At 45.9% G+C, this 20,834-nt stretch overlaps 1 protein-coding gene across 1 annotated transcript in view; it reads right to left on the minus strand.

Moving 5' to 3' along the window:
• The window catches only part of LOC117497421 (exocyst complex component 3-like), a 52,016-nt gene that overhangs the window by 246 nt on the left and 30,936 nt on the right, over positions 1–20,834 (minus strand). Inside the window, exons 7-9 of the mRNA XM_034149395.1 lie at positions 7,981–8,097; positions 7,280–7,432; positions 7,032–7,102 (exon numbers count right to left, since the gene is read on the minus strand). Of these exons, the coding sequence (XP_034005286.1) occupies positions 7,032–7,102; positions 7,280–7,432; positions 7,981–8,097 (341 nt within the window). The remainder of the gene's footprint in view (positions 1–7,031; positions 7,103–7,279; positions 7,433–7,980; positions 8,098–20,834) is intronic.

The following is a 20,834-nucleotide window of genomic DNA, read 5'->3' on the forward strand; positions in this document are numbered from 1 at the left end:
AAGAGAGGGGGGTATGGCAAGCCATTCGAGTATTTATTCCATATCCTTGATATCAGACGGCAGCTGCCTGCACTAGTTGGCTCTTTGATTTCACTTGTTAGATATATGGTCAAACTAGTTTGGCACTCTGCTTTACTAGTTAAATAGTGATGTGTCAAAAAATGCACTAGTCAACATGTATGACTTTGAAACAATTCACTAGTTAACTAGTTGCACGTACATGTCAACTACAGTGGCGAGCCGTCGGGGCCCTCTAGGCCCCCCTTTTTTTTTTTAAACATTAAAAAAAAAAAAAAAAGATTTAAATATATATTTTTTTAATATTATTTTTGTTATATTTTTCATTAGTTTTACCGAAAAAAAACTTGATTTAATAAAATAACATTTCCAAAGAAATAAATCCTTCGAATCTGCCTGTTTAGGCCCCGGCTCCACGAGGACGAAAACGGGTTGAATCTGCATATTTCTCATGCGTATAGCCCTCTAAGCTCGACGCCGCCGTAAGGGAAACGTAGAAACAGACCCCGCAAACGACAACGGGTCCAAAGGTGGATAGATCTGGGAACGGAGCGCTCTGGGGGGTCCAACGGGGCCGTGGAGTCGCCTATACGGTCATTCGTTTTCATAGCCCCGCCTCTCCCCCGCAGGGTTGCTATCGTGCTCCAGTCGCTACTGACCATGCTACAGTTCTTTGTGCAACATCTACAGGAGCTCCTCCTTGAATTCAGATTATTTATCTTTATCTCGATATGGACATAAACGCGAGTGAAGTCTAATCTGACAGGACGGAGACACGCAGCTCCTCCCGCTGTGATGCAGCGAGAGCAAAACACACACTTCAAGTCAGATCATCACCCTTAGCTATTTTAATTACCTCTCAAACTAAACTAGTTATAAATATGTTCATTTTTACTGTCGGGTCACTCATTACTGGATCAGCTGCTGCATGAGACAGACACTGACGCTGTCAGAAGAGAGGAAAAAGAGAGGCTCCGTGTATTTTATTATTATATATCATTATATCGTCGTTATTCATTTGTTTTAAAGCTCGATAAATAACAATGAAGACCTTTGACCGGCACTTTTATAATTTTGTCCGGAAGATTTAAACTTTAACACACGTTGACCGGCGAAAAACTCTGCCCGGTTCTGTCGGCCCCCACCGCGGAGAATACACAGAAGTGCAGCCATGACAACCATTCTTCTTCGCTGCTTTTGTGGAGGAAGTTGCTGCTTTTGTGGAGGAAGTTACAGCGCCACGTACAGGCTCGGCATATGTACTGCAGCTTTTCCAGCGTTTGGATGTAAACGGAGCTGTCTCGTGGAGCTTGACACAATCCGGTGTATATTGCGTGGGGACGGAAGGTTTTTTTGCGGTTGCATTTGCGTTACTCCGATGCGTTTTGCCGTATTTGTCCTCGTGGAGCCGGGGCCTAAGTCTCTGTTTGAATGTGAAGGGTTTACATGAAAGAAGCTCGTCTGGCCCTCTCTGCGATTCACAGAGGGTTGCTATAGTAACTGAACGAGAGAGTAATGTCAAATGACAGTACAATTGACCAATCATATCTTCCCTCTAAATGGGTGGGTTTTATTATCGCGGACTTTATGACAAGTTCCGCCCGCTGTGAAACTTTTCTTGTTTCCATAGCAACAACAACTTCCTGTCAACAGCGTGAACTCGCCTTCAAAATAAAAGCATGCCAAATTACACTTAAGACATACAACTGCAACGAAAGTAACAAACACAATGCAATATCATTTTCAATGTCAAAGAACACAAATTGGGTTCACAGGTGTTGTTTTGTGTGGTAGAGGGTCGCTGTCATTGATGCGTTTTGCACCCTGGGCCGTTGTTTTGATATTCCGCTGAAGTATACGCTGTGACGTAATAACTCGAGGGAAGGGGTGGGGGTCAGAGGGCCTAGCTCACGGCTCGCCACTGGTCAACTAGTTAGTCATTGTGTTGAACTAGAGAGAAGAAAACCACAACTAGTGGGCTGAAAATATCCACTAGTTTAAGAAAAAGCCATACATGTTGAATCAACATCTAACTAGTTGCATACAGTTGCTCACTAGTGCAAAAAAAGCCAAACTAGTTGAAGGAAAGGTCTTACATGTAAGAAAAATGTGTAACATGTAAGGTCAAAGTCTAACATGTTCATAACAGAACCTGACTAGTGAGAAAAAATGCCCTCCACTAGTTAACTAGTAAGAAAAACATCTGTGTCACTAGTTTACTAGTGACTCCTCTAAGGCTCCACTAGTTAACTAGTGAGATAAAGTGTGTGTAACTAGTTAACTAGTACGGTAAAAACAATTGTACTAGTGTATCTAGTGGACAATTTGGACCTCACTAGTTAACTAGTGCACATTTTGAGCCTCACTAGTCAGCTTGTAAGACCAAAACAGGCTTCAACTAGTTAACTAGTGAACATTTTGCCTTCACTAGTTAACGTGTAAGCTGCAATATGTATCCACTAGTTAACTAGTTGTCGTTCATATGGCCGACACGTTAACTAGTCAGCCATATGCAAATGAAGCAGGCGGGACCCAGATTCTGATTGGTCAGTTCCGCTCTGTGAGGGAGAGCGTTCTCCTGCAATGTTTTTAGCAACGTCTCGAAGACGTGAGGTATCAGTCGGGTATTTAGTGCCTCCTGTTAACATATAGTCCGTGGGAAGTCAGTCAGTGTGTGTTTGGCCTAGAAAAATACATGTTTCTGTTTCTGCTTTGTTCCGCTTTGTGTGTGTTTTTGTTGGTGCGAGTGTGCGTACGCTTGTGTGTGAGAACACCGGCACTCGAGACACAAAAGTAGAGGAAGTGATCGTGGGACATTTTATAAGCGGCGCTCATGAAATGAATAAAGCAGAAACACTGGACAGATCTTAAAATCAGGATAACCATAGATCCGTATGATAAACAACCTCTCCATATTTTGCCTTAAAGACTAATATTTACGGAAGTCACGGCGATCTCTCAAAGCTGTGATCCGAAGAGGGTTACTTCCTCTTTCTATCCATCACTAATGTCACTCTGTTATCACAATGCTATGCTAATCCAAGCACCTTTCAAATTGCAGCTTAACAAAATGTTTTAAAGAGGATCTATATTCCTGTCTGCAGTCCTAAGGCAACTTTCTCATTTTAACAAAGTCTTCAATGTTCTTACCTAATTTGATAAACAGTCATATGATCATAATTACACAAATACTTTTGTTTTATATTTGTGTAAATATGGTCATATGACTGTATTTTAAAACACAGTGTATTTAAGCTCTTAAAGCTCCCATGTCATGCTTTTCCGGTTATTACCCGTCCCCTTGTGTGTTATGAAGGTTTTTATGCATGTAAACGGTGTGCAGAGTCAAAACCCTCAAAGTACACCCTGTAGCGAGTAAAACTCTAACACAGAAAATACCTCCCCAAAACGCCTCGTTGGAGATACGTCACTGCCCATTTGAGTCTTCCATTTAGTTCCGGGTACCGCCTGATGTCATGCGGTACCCGGAACGAAATGGACCAATCCCGAAGAGCTATGGCCACACCAGCAGCGTCGTGTTCCTCCTCCAGAGGTTCGAAGAACCGGCATTTCACAGACGAAAGCTTCCAAAACATTGCCCAGTTTGAGGCCGGATATGCACAGCTTGTTTGGACCGTTTGGAGCAGGGGAAGATCTGGGTATACAACCTGTAAGTTTGCATTGTTATTTGTGTATTTATCAAACAAGACTGTTTAAATGTGTAAACTGTGTTGGACTGCTAAGCCATTGACACAGTGCTAACTAAGTTGCTAGAGTTTCCATATATCAACTCTAATATCAGCAGATGGCCTTGCATACATGTATCTCATAGCAGGAGAATGTCTGCATTCACACACAAAATACCTATTGACAGTATACTCCGGGTGATTTGCCGGTCAGTCGCGAAACGTAATTACATTATAGCTGGCGTAGCGATCTAACACACGGAGCTAGAGCTAGTTTCGGTCAGAAAAAACATTTTTGTGATGCTACGTTGCTAGCGTTTAAATATATCAACTACAATGTCAGCAGATGGCCTTACATGTTTGTCATGGCAGGAGAATGTCTGCAGTCACACACACGGAATACTCATACAGTATACTGTACTGTGATTTACCGTACATTGTGACCGTACATATACTGCATGTAGCTAACGAGGCTAGCTGTATGCTAGCGCAAAACAATGTATTCATGCAAGTTACATTGTATGACCGAACGTAGCAGAATACCCGTATACGATTGCAATTATAAACACGTTATTGCTAGCCTAATATGAACCACTAGCTTTTGTTCATAGTAGTTTTATTACACTGCATTATAGTTGCCTTTCCTCCAAGCTAACGTTCATATCGTGTTAGCTACCAAGGTAAACAAAGCTAGGTTAGCATATTAGCAGGCAAGCTGTTCATTACACAACTACTACTAACGAATCTAAAACAACTAAGTTTCTCTAATATTTTGTGATTTGCATTTGATTTCGTCCAGCCAGATCCTGGCGGACAATCCATGACGGGGAAGGGATTCTACTACTACTGAGGCCTCGTGCTAAAAGGCACCGCACCGACTGTGCGCAGGCAAGAGGAGGAGGAATGGATGATATACCGTGTATATATGTATATTTATGTTCATTTTGTACATTTCTAAAAATAAAGTTTAATGGAAATACTTAGTAGGCCTATCCTTTCTTCCCTGAATTCATATATAGCAAACCATGATTTGATTTCTCATCAAACAGTAGTAGTTTATAACGGGTAAAAATAACTTACTCTTTGTTATGAGAGTAGCTCGTAGGCCACAACGGAAAGGCAAGGAGACATACACGAGTTTACAAAACCACGGCACATTTATTGTAGTAAATGCAGAGACAGGTGGTCGAGGGGAGAGGGTCGCTCAGTTCGTCCTTCTGCAGCCGCTTTGGAGAGAGACTCCGGGCCGCTGGGATTAATAGCACCGGCTACGGAGGTGTCCGTGATCGCGCTGATTACCCTCTTCAGCTCCACCCCACCGTAAGACAAAGGCCCTGAGGCCGTCACACTCTTCTATAACAACAGTTAAAAATATATATGTATATAAAATATACCGCTGTACCGACGCCATGATAAGACTGATGTTACGCTGAGAGCAGCCGGGAAAAGCACTGACATGGGCGCAGCCTCTCTGGTGGTTGACTAATCAGAACGAGTGGCCGAGCTGACCAATCGGAGCACACTAGGCTCACAGGGAGGGGGGGGCAAGAGCTCCAACGAGTCGTTTAGTGGAGAAAGTGAATACTGCTGAATACACATGCTTGACAGAGATGCTGTATGCGAAACCAATGTGAGTTTGGAAAATTGCACAGTATAAATCTATTTTAGTATACCTCAACAATGTAATTATGATCAGTGGAAATGGCCATGACATGGGCCCTTTAAGAAACTATTTGGGCTGGGTGGCGCTCTATAGCTTAGGGCCAATAGGAGAGCTCGATGCCTTCTTTCCCCTCCTCCTCATTAGCATTCTGTGCAACTAGTGCGACTAGTGCACATTTGGGACCCACTAGTACTACTAGTGAACATTTTGAGCCTCACTAGTTCACTAGTGGAATTTAAATGTATCTCACTAGTTAACTAGTAAAGGGCAAAGGGTTCACTAGTTAACGTGTAGACATTTTGAGCCCCACTAGTTAACTAGTAAGGTCAAAAGAGGCGTCAACTAGTTAACTAGTGAACCTTTTGCCTTTACTAGTTAACTAGTGAACCTTTTGCCTTTACTAGTTAACTAGTGAACCTTTTGCCTTTACTAGTTAACTAGTGAGTGATCCTGGGTGCTACTAGTGCTGCTCCTGGCGTCACTAGTAAGGCTTATGTGCTAACTAGTCGGACAAAAGTGCCACTAGTTGCTGAAAAAGAGTGACTAGTGTAATGTTTTATTTAACTAGTAAAGCAGAGTGCCAAACTAGTTTGACCATATATCTAACAAGTGAAATCAAAGAGCCAACTAGTGCAGGCAGCTGCCGTCTGATATCAAGGATATGGAATAAATACTCAAATGGCTTGCCATAGTATGGCACATAAGCCTTACTTCATTCTCATAGTGCGGAAAGAGGGGGAGGGGCATAATGCGGAAAGAGGGGGTGCATAGTGCGGAAAGAGGGGGGGGCATAATGCGGAAAGAGGGGGGGGCATAGTGCGGAAAGACGGGGGGGCATAGTGCGGAAAGAGGGGGGGGCATAGTGCGGAAAGAGGTGGGGGAATAGTGCGGAAAGAGGGGGGGCATAGTGCGGAAAGAGGGGGGGCATAGTGCGGAAAGAGGGGGGGGCATAGTGCGGAAAGAGGGGGGGCATAGTGCGGAAAGAGGGGGGGCATAGTGCGGAAAGAGGGGGGGCATAGTGCGGAAAGAGGGGGGCATAGTGCGGAAAGAGGGGGGGGCATAGTGCGGAAAGAGGGGGGGGCATAGTGCGGAAAGAGGGGGGGCATAGTGCGGAAAGAGGGGGGGCATAGTGCGGAAAGAGGGGGGGCATAGTGCGGAAAGAGGGGGGGCATAGTGCGGAAAGAGGGGGGGGCATAGTGCGGAAAGAGGGGGGGGGCATAGTGCGGAAAGAGGGGGGGCATAGTGCGGAAAGAGGGGGGGCATAGTGCGGAAAGAGGGGGGGGCATAGTGCGGAAAGAGGGGGGGGCATAGTGCGGAAAGAGGGGGGGCATAGTGCGGAAAGAGGGGGGGGCATAGTGCGGAAAGAGGGGGGGGCATAGTGCGGAAAGAGGGGGGGGGCATAGTGCGGAAAGAGGGGGGGGCATAGTGCGGAAAGAGGGGGGGCATAGTGCGGAAAGAGGGGGGGGGGCATAGTGCGGAAAGAGGGGGGGGCATAGTGCGGAAAGAGGGGGGGGCATAGTGCGGAAAGAGGGGGGGAATAGTGCGGAAAGAGGGGGGGGCATAGTGCGGAAAGAGGCCAAAGCCCTGCTGATTCAATAACTGCAGAGTTCCAGCTCTGGCATTAATATATATATATATATATATATATATATATAACTGTGTACCTGAGGGCGGGGGCGCTCCGGGTCAAACGCAGGACTTCCTGCTGGACCCGGTCTGGATCCCGAGAGACGCCCTGAGGACAAGAGACAGCTGCTGGAGCTCTCTCCTTTATTTGCTGTGTATATATATATAGATATATTTATATATGAAGTACTTCAACACGTGCACGCTCAGCAACCCTGAGAGCGTGCACGTGTGCTCACGTGCGCGTGTGTGAGAGTGCACGTGTGTGAGGGTGCGCGTGCCTCACCCACTCCCTGAAGAAGGCGCAGATCTTCAGGGCGTCTGTCCTCGTCCTCTCAGCTCCGTCCTGCTGTCCCCTCGTCTTCTTCATCTTCATCATCTTCATCATCCTCCTCACATACTGCACACACACATCCTGCTGCAGCTCCGTCAGCACCCACTGAGAGACAGACAGGTGAGAGACAGGTGAGACAGGTGAGAGACCAGTGAGAGACAGGTGAGACAGACAGGTGAGAGACAGGTGAGAGACAGGTGAGAGACAGGTGAGAGACAGGTGAGAGACCAGTGAGAGACAGTTGAGACAGGTGAGACAGGTGAGAGACCAGTGAGAGACAGTTGAGACAGGTGAGACAGACAGGTGAGAGACAGGTGAGAGACAGGTGAGAGACAGGTGAGACAGACAGGTGAGACAGACAGGTGAGAGACAGGTGAGAAAGACAGGTGAGAGACAGGTGAGAGACAGGTGAGAGACAGGTGAGACAGACAGGTGAGACAGACAGGTGAGAGACAGGTGAGAGAGACAGGTGAGAGAGACAGGTGAGACATACAGGTGAGGCAGACAGGCGAGAGACAGGTGAGAGACATACAGGTGAGAGACAGGTGAGAGACAGTCAGGCAGACAGGTGAGACAGGTGAGACAGGTGAGAGACAGGTGAGAGACAGTCAGGCAGACAGGTGAGACAGGTGAGACAGGTGAGACAGTCTCACCTGTCTGCAGGTGGGCTTCAGGTCTGTCAGCTCTTGAACGATGAAGCTGAGCAGAGAGTCGACGACAGGAAGTGACCCGTCGGTCCAGCCGGGCGTCAGCAGGTGAGAGAAGCACACCTGCACACACACACACCTGGTTACGGTTGCTGTGGAAACAGGACATGATGCTGAACGCTGAGGACACTCTATCAGATCCTTTCTCTTACCTCTTTCTAATCTACACACATACAAGTATTTACCTGAAGTTACACAACAGTGTTGTTGATACAGAGTTGGACTTTATTCACACGTCACAAAGTGGGTCATGTTTTCAAGAAACATTGAACAGTGCTGCCACATATGACTCTGAACCCTTTCTTTGCCATTATATAAAAATAGTGTTGCTACAAAAGTATAAATTAGGCTTTCTAATAAGACAACTCAGATCTGAAGCTACACAGGAATCTGCTGCCAAAGTGCTATAAAAAAGACAAATAGAATCAAACCCTTTTTTTGTTGCATTTTAGTCGAGTATAAAAAGAAATGCCTTTAAAATAGGATGCAAGCAACACTAGTTTCTTAAAGGTGGGGTAGGTAAGTTTGAGAAACCGGCTGGAGATACACTTGTTGTTATATTCCATGGAATGCTCTTAACATCCTGATAGCAATGAATATCTGAAGTGCTTTGACAAAAAATCCATAAATAAATATCATCTGTGGAAGCTGTAGTACTGTGAAAAGCACGACCAATCATCTGAGCCGGCCCGGCTAAAATAACTGGATGGCCTACCTGCCTGTCAGCCTTCCATCTGTGCACAAACTTATCTGGTGCCCTCATTGGTCATGTGCGCGTTCGTGTGTGTTGGAGGAGGGGCTCTGTAAGGAAGTGGCAGATTTTCTCCGGTTGTGTATTTTCAAATTCTAGCGATCTCGAGCTGGTTTCTCCAACTTACCTACCCTACCTTTAACCTGAATTGATAATAGACTATAATCAATTTAAGTTTGCATTCTTATACCATTTTGTACAATAATTATAATGAATAAGTTCAAACAAACTAAAACTTACAGCTGATTAATAACGGTATCTAACTTGAGTTTTTATTATATCAAAAACCTGTTGAAATGCTACTGTTATTTTTACTGTCCCCAAAAAGCGCGTCGGCAGCCTCCAGGAATGCTTCTTTCACAACTTCGCCGTCTTTGAAAGACTTCATGTGTTTCGCAGAACGTGCCTGACACGATAAGATGCTATGGTAGCAGCCTTGCTCTTGTTGTTGGGCCTGACACGATAAGATGCTATGGTAGCAGCCTTGCTCTTGTTGTTGGGCCTGACACGATAAGATGCTATGGTAGCAGCCTTGCTCTTGTTGTTGGGCCTGACACGATGAGATGCTATGCTAGCAGCCTTGCTCTTGTTGTTGGGCCTGGTGAAAATGGACTGCTGTGCATTTAGCTGTCCTTTCAGGTCCCTCACCTTTTGGGAGCGTAGGACAGAATTAGGAGGGAATTCCGTCTCGTAGCGTTTGTGCACTGTTTTGAAATGCCGCTCCTAAATGACCCTTCTTCGATAAAGCCACGCTCGCATTGCAGATGAGAGACAGATGGACTTTGAATTGGAATAGATACAAAAATAATCATCCTCCCACTCGGAGTGAAAATTATATATTTTGGGCTTTTTTGCTTCTGCCATAATTGCGGTCTTGTGTGTGTGCGGACTGTCACTCCTGATGATGTTTGTCAATTTAAAAGATAATTTTGCAAGTCAAAAAAAATAAAAATGTGTGGTAAAACTGTGAAGTAACACATTTGTTTGTGTGAAACGCTCAATGAACTACATCTCTGGTCAACAACACACGTCACCAAGATGGCCGTCACTACTGTCTTGTCAACAAAACGATTGACTACCCTCACTATCACCACAATGAAACACGTCCTGAAGAAAGTCATGCAAAGCTGCCTGCCTGCCTTCCTTTGATTCTCTCTGAACTGCCTGGTCGTTTTAATGTTTAATGTCAACCATTTGTGCAGATAGCATGAAGTAGAGAAGATCGCCGATGCTAGCGTTAGCGTTAGCATTTCTCCCCCGGGCTTAAATGGTGTATTATAGAATGATCACACCGGTGACAGTACTCTTCAAAGGGTTCACGAAATATGACTACTACTCTTACTGTTTAACATTTTGGGTTACTTCATGTTACTTCATGTTAAGGCTAATACAAATGACAAGGCTGTAATGCTAACTAACGTGCTAGCTACTAGCTAGCTTGATCCAGACACTCCTGGTCCTTTCATCAGACGGGAAGCGAAAGAACGAGCAAGACCCATTGCTGGTATGATAACAACCTGGTACTAAGCACACAGGCATCTTGTTAAAGTTATCTTATCTGTCTTAGGTGCCTTACAAATAATGGACGTCCGCTCTCGGGAGCGTCGGAGTGGTGCGGTCACCCTAAGTGACAGACCTAAAGTATCCGGGATTCAGGCACCTTCCCTGGCTTGTACATTTTTGGTGATGCGCCCTGGAGGTATCAGACTATTTTAAACAACTTTTCCCCGCCTTTCAAACACTTATTCCGGGGTTTTAGTCAGTCATTTTGCACGATATCATTTAACATTGAGGCTCTCCTGAAAATGCACATATTCTGTGCATTTTCAGGAGAGCGTCTATGTTAAATGATATCGTGCAAAATGACTGGCTAAAACTCTCTTCCATACATTTAAAAATACTTTCCCCGACCATTTAAACATTATTTCTGGCTTGTAAAGTGCAGTTATGCGCCCTGGAGGTATTACACTTTCTCCTGGGTCAATGTGTCCTCTTTCTTCCCCCTGGGTGTGTGTGTGAGACAAGTGAAGTGAGTCAGCCTGCCAACAAGCAGCACTCTGCTGTCATTTGAAACATGTTCCCCCACTTTTCAACACACTTTTACCCACGTTTTGAGCACTTTCTCCTGGGTCAATGTGTCCTCTTTCCCCCCCTGGGTGTGTGTGAGACAAGTGAACTGAGTCAGCCTGCCAACAAGCAGCACTCTGCTGTCATTTGAAACATGTTCCCCCACTTTTCAACACACTTTTTACCCATGTTATGCGCCCTGGAGGTATCAGACTATTTTAAACAACTTTTCCCCGCCTTTCAAACACTTATTCCGGGGTTTTAGTCAGTCATTTTGCACGATATCATTTAACATTGACGCTCTCTTGAAAATGCACATATTCTGTGCATTTTCAGGAGAGCGTCAATGTTAAATGATATCGGGCAAAATGACTGGCTAAAACTCTCTTCCAGACATTTAAAAATACTTTCCCCGACCATTTAAACATTATTTCTGGCTTGTAAAGTGCAGTTATGCGCCCTGGAAGTATTATACTATTTCAAACAACTTTTCCCCGCCTTTCAAACACTTATTCCTGGGTACAAGTGTTATCTTTCCCCCCCTGGGTGTGTGTGAGACAAGTGAACTGAGTCAGCCTGCAGTCAGCAGTCTGCTGTCATTTGAAACATGTTCCCCCACTTTTGAACACACTTTTACCCACGTTTTGAGCACTATTTCCTGGGTTGAAAAGACATGTGCTGTAGCCTGGTTCTCTCCCAGTACTGGGTACTAGTTAATGCCACTATCACCACCACATTTAAACCAGATGAACTGGTAGTTATCCGGGGTGCTGCAGAGTCATTTTCAGGCTCCTCTCCACAATTGTCCCCCTAAAATGATTTTAAATCATTATTTTTGCATTTAAATGCATTTATTCTATCATTTATATGGTTCCCCAACACAATGCACATAGTCTGGAGCTCACTGGGGTCCTGCATATAATTTAATCAGGCGTTTTAACACTTTTTCCCATGAAAATGATTTTTAATCACTATCATGGGGCTATGAAAATCAAATTCCGGGTAATGCAGAGCACAATTGCACCTTTTACTATTTAAATGTATTTGTATTATATATTTTTGGGCTAGAAAGGTGACCTCTCTGGGTGATTTAGTCAGTTTATGGAGCTTAGCCCACAAATCCTGGATGATCCAGGCCGAATTTGGGTGCTCATAGGCGGCCTGCTAGGCGCCCCCACCCGTGAAAAGCAAAAAAAAGTGAAGAAAATGGTTAATTATATCTTAAAATAATCAAAAATGAAGTTTTGAAAAATTGTCAAAAAAATGACTGAGTGCTAACAGGAGAAGGGGCCAGGTGTTTGGCGCTTCGGGCCGATTTTTCCCCTTCTCCGATGGTTGATGCAACGGAGAAGGGGAAAAAGTCCCTGGGCTTCATTTCCCCTTCCCTGTGAAAAAGATTCATCCATACGCACGAAATCGGAAACCCAGTTTTTGGGTGCACTCAGAAAAAAAACGGCTGTTGCAAATCATGGAAGAATGTATCCGCTCACCAAGCACTCTGAGTGGGCCTTATTTTGTGCCTCAAGACCCCCCAGCCTGGTTCTCCAAATACTTTAAGTTCGACATGGAGGAATGCAAGGGCACTTTGCAGGTGACTCTACCCGATTTTGAAGCACTATTTTGGGGCATCATTTTTACATTTTGACCCCTTTGCCTGGTTCTCACAAAAGTTGAGTTTGATAATTTTGACCATGGAGGAATGTCACGGGAGTCGACAGGGGACTCCTGCGGGGTCATGAGGCACTATTTTGGGGTACAATTTTTCCATTTTGACCCCTTTTCCTGGTTCTCACAAAAGTTGAGTTTGATGATTTTGCCCATGGAGGAAAGCCAGGGGAGTCGACAGGGGACTCCTGCTGGGTCATGAGGCACTATTTTGGGGTACCATTTTTTCATTTTCACCCAAATTTCCCTGGATGAAATCTTTTTTATTTTATTTTTTTGTTTTTAGCCCGTTTTCACCCAGTTTTGGCCACAGCGTTGCCTGGAGGATAGGACCGAGATATGACAGACTCTCTGGCCGCCTCACAAGTCACTATTGTCGGACACTTTCTTTGCTTTACCCCGGTTCTATCACTCTTTCCTCCTTTGACCATACAACCCGTTTCCTGCTGGGGTGGTGCCTGGTTCCGGGGCACCCCAAACCCTCTCATGGTCGGGGCACCATGTATTGATGCATTGGACCCAATGTTGCCATCACCAGCACCGCGTTGGTGCGGAGGTGGGACCATCCAACCCGGTGGTAACCCAAGCCCTCCCTTGGTCTGTGCACCATGAATTGATGCATCGGACCCAATGTTGCCATCACCAGCCCCGCGTTGGTGCAGAGGTGGGACCATCTGACCCGGTGGTAACCCAATACCTCCCTTGGTCCATGCACCATGAATTGATGCATCGGACCCAGTGTCGCAACCACCGATCACGCTAACGCATATAAACGGAGAACTATAACATCATTTTGATCAAATTCATTGTGTGTGTTTCAGTAAGGATGTCATCTGAATGCCCGGTGTGCAGACTCTTCTATCTGGCATTGTACAAACACCTTAAGCACAAGCATGCAGTGCGGAACTTGGAGGAGAGGGGAATCCTCCTGAAAATAGCCAGTGGAAGGATAAATGTTCGGACCAAACCCTGTCCCATCGCTGGGTGTTCGTACGCTGGGAAGAGACTGGACCGTCATGTAAAACATGACCACCCTGAGTTGTCCCGACATGAGGCACATCAGGTCATGGCAAGGATGAAGCATAGTGTGGCACTGCAGTTGCTCCATGACCTCCGTGAGACTAACCCCATCATTGGAATGGCTACATCATTGGATATAGACAATGAGGAGGAATACCCCGGGCACCCTCCACCCTTCTCCCCACATACCGAGTGTGACAACGAGGACTGCAGGCAGGTGATGCTGGAAAATGTGGCATTGAGGGCTCAGAAGGATGCCCTCAATGATGAGGTGAAGACCCTGCGCTCCAGGCTCAAAAAGGAGCTAAAACCCAGGAAGCAGAGTGCTGCTGTTCTTGAGGAAGAGGACGAATGTATACGATTTAAGGGCCTGGCAATCCCAAGTACCTCCGGCATAAACACAGTAGCCTCAGGCAGCAATACCCCTGTGAAGAGCCCGGTGAAGACTGTCATGCTTGCAGTAGCCTCCGGTAGCGAGACCCCTGTGAAGAGCCCGGTGAAGACTGTCATGCAGTCCCCAGTAACCTCCGGTAGCGGGACCCCTGTGAAGAGCCCGGTGAAGACTGTCATGCTTGCAGTAGCCTCCGGTGGGAAGAGACCGGTAAAGAACCCTGTGAAGAGCCCAGTGAAGACTGTCATGCTTGCAGTAGCCTCCGGTGGGAAGAGTACGGTAAAGAACCCTGTGAAGAGCCCAGTGAAGACTGTCATATTACCAGTTTCCTCCGGTAGCGAGACCCCTGTGAAGAGCCCGGTGAAGACTGTCATGTTTGCAGTAGCCTCCGGTAGCAATACCCCTGTGAAGAGCCCGGTGGAAACTGTCATGTTTGCAGTAGCCTCCGGTAGCGAGACCCCTGTGAAGAGCCCGGTGGAAACTGTCATGTTTGCAGTAGCCTCCGGTAGCGAGACCCCTGTGAAGAGCCCGGTGGAAACTGTCATGTTTGCAGTAGCCTCCGGTAGCGAGACCCCTGTGAAGAGCCCGGTGAAGACTGTCATGCAGTCCCCAGTAGTCTCCGGTAGCGAGAACCCTGTATGCCGGAAGACCCGTGCCTCTAAGCTGGCTAATGACTTGCCCTCTCCCTCAAATTACTGGTCCACTGGGTGTGGACGGGGGAATACCATGCGTGAAATCACGTTGCCTAGAAGCATGGAGGCGTACCTTCAGACATACTGGGATCATTGTTTGGGTGTCGCTCCGACAGTAAAACAGAAAGACAATGTTCTGTCGAAGGTCAGCCGGATAAAGAACTTCATAGTATACATGGCCCATGGTGTTAACCGCCTGTCAGACTGGCTGTTCCTAAGAAACATGAAGATGATCCGTGGCTGGAGCGAGTATATTGTAAAGCCGGGCCGGGGCAGTCACAACATCAGAGTTCTTCCTGAAGAATGTGAACCAGTTCATGGGGTACATGTCTGAGTCAAAGCCCCGGGGGTGCAGGCTCACCCAGTCTGATATGACCCACATAATGAGAGAGGTGAAAGCCAACATGAAACACTTGAATAAGGCAGTCACTCTACACCAGTTTAAGGTGAAGAGGAACAAACTGGATCGTCTGCCGAGCCAGGCGGAGCTTCTCGCCGCCATGGCGGCCGCTGAGAAGCGCATCCCGGAGCTCCTCGACCTGATGGCCGGCACGCCGACCTCAACCACCCAGAAGCTTCTCTATGGCTATCTCACCCTCCATTGGAGCCTCCTGTATGGCCACCGTACGGGCGTGTACGCGAACATGAAAAACAGTGAGGTCTTAGAGGCAGCCATAAGGGGAACTGCTGAGGGCTACATCATCCATGTGCAGGATCACAAGACGGCCAAGACATATGGCGAAGCACAGCTGGCGCTTACAGTAGAGGAGTTTAGCTGGGTCATGCGGTGGATGGGGATTAAAGAGGCATTGCTGGGTCCTCAGAATGAATTCTTCCTTTTCACAAGGGGGAATCGGGCCTCCAAGAACCTGAACGCTCACTTGAAGAGGGCATGGGCTGATGCTGGGCTAGAAACAGCCGTCACCTTCACAATCCTGCGCACTGCCCTGGCTGACAATATCAAGCATCACCAAGATCCAGAAAGCCGGTCGATTCTCGCCAGGTTTATGTGTCACGACGTAACCACGGCGGACCGGTTCTACGCGAATGCGCCTGGAATAAAGGAGGCATTGAAAATCCGCTCCATGTTCAGGGCGTCATCAGTTGCGGCAGCAGCTGCTTCATCATCAGAAGGATGTCTACCGCTGTCAGATGGGGAGACCTCCGAAGAGGGCTCCGGGGCTGAGAGCAGCAGACAAGACCCCAACGATACCTCTTCTTCAGAGCACGAGCAACCTGATGGGTCATTGGAGCGGCAGCAGCAGCGGAAGCGGAAGCGGGAGGGAAAGAGGCCAATGAAGTCGGGACCGGGGCTGGTTGACACTCCTGATGATGGGGCAGGGGCCGTGGACTCAACCTGTTTGCCCTGGTGCACCGTACGAATTAGACGCCTAATATGGTCCCCAGAACCCCGCTAAACATTGTGAATATGTATACCGTGTATATAATTATTATTATAATCCTGGGTATACATTTTGTAATAGTACAATACCTCCAGGGCGCATAACTGCACTTTACAAGCCAGGGAAGGTGCCTGAATCCTGGGTATACATTTTGTTAATAGTGCAACACCTCCAGGGCGCATAACTGCACTTTACAAGCCAGGGAAGGTGCCTGAATCCTGGGTATACATTTTGTTAATAGTGCAACACCTCCAGGGCGCATAACTGCAAGAGTCCCACTGTTAGGGACTGGTGCTGGAGGTCTCTAGTCCGTCCTTCGGGGCTCTGTGAGCGGGCAAAGAGATGTGATTTTCCCGGACTCTCTCCTGGAGGTGTGAAATAAACAGAGTCCCACTGTTAGGGGGCCATGCTGGAAGTCATTAGTCCATACTTTGGGGGTCTGTGAGCGGGCAAAGAGAGGTGATTTTCCCCTCGTCTCTCCTGGAGGTGTGAAATAAACAGAGTGCTACATTTTGTAAATAGTACAATACCTCCAGGGCGCATTACTGCACTTTACAAGCCAGGGAAGGTGCCTGAATCCTGGGTATACATTTTGTTAATAGTGCAACACCTCCAGGGCACATAACTGCACTTTACAATTATAGCAGCAGTAGTGCAACGTGTAAATAGTTGATGTTTTAGGCTGTGTGTACTGTGGTTTTTGTTCAAATAAAATAAAAATAAATAAAAAACAATAACCTTGATGGTTCCCAGGGGCAGATAAAGTGCCACTTTCCATCAGCACCGGGGAGGCACTCTCCTTGGTGCTGAACCCTGTGATGAGCGCTCAAGTGTTGGCGGAGGAGGTGTAAGCCAGAGGAGGGTGAAAAAAAGTTAAAGTGTTTGAACCTCCAGCCCAGAAGGGGGGTGGTGGTGCCAATAAGAAGGCCGAATTTGGATGCTGATGGGCGGACATAAAAGCACCACAAAATCCACCCCCCTTGTAGGGTCATCAGGGGCACGAGGTTCTGGTGGGTGTGAATACCTGTGTTTAGTCCGTGGGGGGAGTGCTTAACTGCGGGGGCCCGGGGACTCACGGTGTGCAAGGTTATGGAGGTGCCACTGTTATGGGGACATGCTGGAGGTCTCTAGTCCGTCCTTCGGGGCTCTGTGAGCGGGCAAAGAGAGGTGGTTTTCCCGGTCTCCGCCCTGGAGGTGTGAAATAAACAGAGTCCCACTGTTAGGGACTGGTGCTGGAGGTCTCTAGTCCGTCCTTCGGGGCTCTGTGAGCGGGCAAAGAGAGGTGGTTTTCCCGGTCTCCGCCCTGGAGGTGTGAAATAAACAGAGTCCCACTGTTAGGGACTGGTGCTGGAGGTCTCTAGTCCGTCCTTCGGGGCTCTGTGAGCGGGCAAAGAGAGGTGGTTTTCCCGGTCTCCGCCCTGGAGGTGTGAAATAAACAGAGTCCCACTGTTAGGGACTGGTGCTGGAGGTCTCTAGTCCGTCCTTCGGGGCTCTGTGAGCGGGCAAAGAGAGGTGATTTTCCCCTCGTCTCTCCTGGAGGTGTGAAATAAACAGAGTGCTATATTTTGTAAATAGCAGAATACCTCCATGGCGCATAACTGCACTTTACAAGCCAGGGAAGGTGCCTGAATCCTGGGTATACATTTTGTAAATAGTGCAATACCTCCAGGGCGCATAACTGTACTTTACAAGCCAGGGAAGGTGCCTGAATCCTGGGTATATATTTTGTAAATAGTGCAATACCTCCAGGGCGCATAACTGCACTTTACAAGCCAGGGAAGGTGCCATTTTTTAATTGTTTAAGTGTTTTTAAATGTATGGAACAGTGTTTTGTCTCTTTCAAAACTCTCCCGTCATTGGCCGGATACATGGGGACGATTTTATATGACCGTTAATATTCCAGTGAGACGAAGTACGTCCGGTGACGGGAGTGATCCCATGTTAATTTTGTCCAAAAACCAGAGCATTCCCTCATCTTAGCCAGCGCCATATAGATAGATTATATCTATATGGCGCTGATCTTAGCTATCTCTTAGTGGAGGAAAACAATTGTGACATCACTTACGCGACTCTGGGATTTGTAGTCTTTCTAGTTGCGTATTTTTCATAGTCTTATATTTCAACAGTTTTACGACAAACTGTGACTTTTTTGACATGGAAATGATTTTTTAAGATTGACAAACATCATATGTGTAATTCATGGCACAATTCAAACGGGATCGAAAGATAAGTTTTCTCTCTCCATTGACTTCAATACATTATTTTTCCGAAATAAGGTCCCATGGGGCGGAAGTAGATGGGCGTGACTTCGCCACTCTATAGTGCCCACTGCCCACCAGCCACGCCCCGACACATGGGGTCACGCCGGCCAATCACAAAGCTTTGATGCGTTCAAGTGCATTATTCTGGCACAGGAAGATTTATAGGACATTAACGATAAAACAGAATATTGTTGTTCTATTTTTAGACACATCTCACGATCGACTGGTTGGGCACCCCTGATGTAGTGCATAAGGCAATATCTCATTTTAAGTGAGGGCAACAGCCCTTCATGTTCTTCTGCGTGAAACCCTCTGTGAGCATAGTTCGTATTTTCCCTCTAGTTTAGAGAAATATTATTTTGTCATGATATGTTTGTTCAGCAGTGTCAGTCAAGCCTCTAGTCCTAGTGCTATTAAGACGCATCAGCAACACCAAGGGTATTGTTTTTCGCAGCCACAATGATACATAATAACATGACAAAAGCCATTATTGAACTAACAACATGCAAACTATTTTTGTGCAAATGGCAGATTTTTAGTAAATATGCCTTTATAACATCGGAAGACGATACATCACACAACATCTTTGTACGCCTTGTGGGTACACGGAGCCATTTATATTTATTTAATACGACGTTATGGGTTTTCCATGTCCTATTCATAATAGGGTAATCATTGCAATATTAATTGAGCATTTTATGCTCAAAGGAGGGAATGTCATGATTAATCAGATAATTGATTTCAGTGACGTTGTAGTTAATAAATAATAACATGTTGTTAACAATAGTTCTCAAAATAATAACAAAAGGTATACCAAAGCTTGGGCCTCCTCCAAGGAGGGAGTGGTCCAGTTTTAGATATTAGACAAATAGAAGTGGATGAATATGTCAGAGCTCTGAGTAATATTATCTAAGTTTTGTCTACACAGGCTAGGAAAACCAACAGACACACCAGAAGAGACTCCTGTTCGGCCAGGTGATTGGGTGAGGGTGAAAGTTCACAAAACAGAGTGGGCTGATCCCCGGTGGTCGGAACCGTGACAAGTTGTAACGAACTTCACACGTGCTCCGGTTTAAAGGTAAAGAAAAAAGGAACAAATTGGCACCACCTCACACATTGTCACCCTTCACTGGCAACTTCCAGAGAAGTATTGGAAGCTAGGACTGATTTGGCAGAGCTGGAACAAAACAATAAATAGAAATAAGATTAAGATAGAAACAGCTCAAAAGACGAATTGTCTTTAGATTTTTATAGATTGCACACTAAAGTGAAAACCTATTTTTTTTTTGTTTTACACCTGAAAAAGAGTCCAACGTTTTGTTTCTGTTTTTGTATATGTTATTTTTGTACTCATTATTTAAATTCTGTAACTGACACAACCATGGATAAAATAGAGATTATGTCAAGAACAAAGCCAAAGCAATTGTGGGGTCCCCTAGGGATAAGAGTCAGAATAGCATTGTTGATTGTGCTCATTACAGCGGTCACCTTGTCGCAGACAATCTGCTCGACAAAATATGTTTGTCTTTTTTGTTTGCCTGCGATGATGGTTCTTCAGGACTGCTTCTTAAGCTCAAATCACACTCTCGCAGACTTTTCCGGTGATTCTAAAGTAGATGACAATGTGTGTGTGTCGATTAAGAGGAAAAGATGCCTGGTTTTTTTGTTGTTATTACTGTCAGGAAATGTTCAACCTAACCCTGGTCCGCCCAGTAGTAGCAGTCAGATCGCTACTCCTGCTGATTTTAAAGCTAGGTCTGGGTTGGGTTTCATCCACTTGAATGTGCGCAGTCTGTTAGGTAAGCTAGATTTTGTCCGCATTTGGGCAAGCTCGACTGACGCTGACGTCATTGTGTTATCAGAAACATGGCTAAATAAAACTATTTTGGCCTCTGACATATCCTTAAATGGTTATAATGTGTATCGTACCGACCGGCCTAATAAAGGTGGTGGAGTTGCCATTTATGTTAAGAATAAGTTCAGTGTAACCACAGTGATCTCCAAATCTGTCAGTAAGCAATTCGAATTTTTAGCCTTAAATATAGAAGTGGCAAAGGGGCAACAAGTCATGGTGGTGGGCTGCTACAGACCCCCCTCAGCTGTCAAGGACTCCTTGTCTTCACTAGCAAAACTTTTATCGCAACTAGACTACAAGGAAATAGTGCTACTTGGAGATTTGAACTGGGACTGGTTAACTGCAGTATCAGAGGATTTTAAAAACCTTTGTATCTCTCTGAATGTTACTCAGATTGTAGATAGTCCTACTCACCCTAACATTAAGTCCCCTAATAAATCCTCCCTAATTGATCTCATTTTAACTAATGTTCCCTATAAATACCCATCTGTGGGAGTATTTGCAAATGATGTGAGTGACCACTGTGTTGTAGCCACAATTAGGGACACTAAGGTCCAAAAGGTTAAACCCCGTATTATTATTAAGAGACACATAAAACATTTTGTGGAGCAGGGTTTTGTTCATGATCTGTTTGGGTTTGATTGGGGAAAAATCGATCTGTGTGCTGATGTTGAAACTGCATGGTCTTATTTTTA

Source organism: Trematomus bernacchii, unplaced genomic scaffold (assembly GCF_902827165.1).
Source record: "Trematomus bernacchii unplaced genomic scaffold, fTreBer1.1, whole genome shotgun sequence".
NCBI classification, from domain to species: Eukaryota; Metazoa; Chordata; class Actinopteri; order Perciformes; family Nototheniidae; genus Trematomus; species Trematomus bernacchii.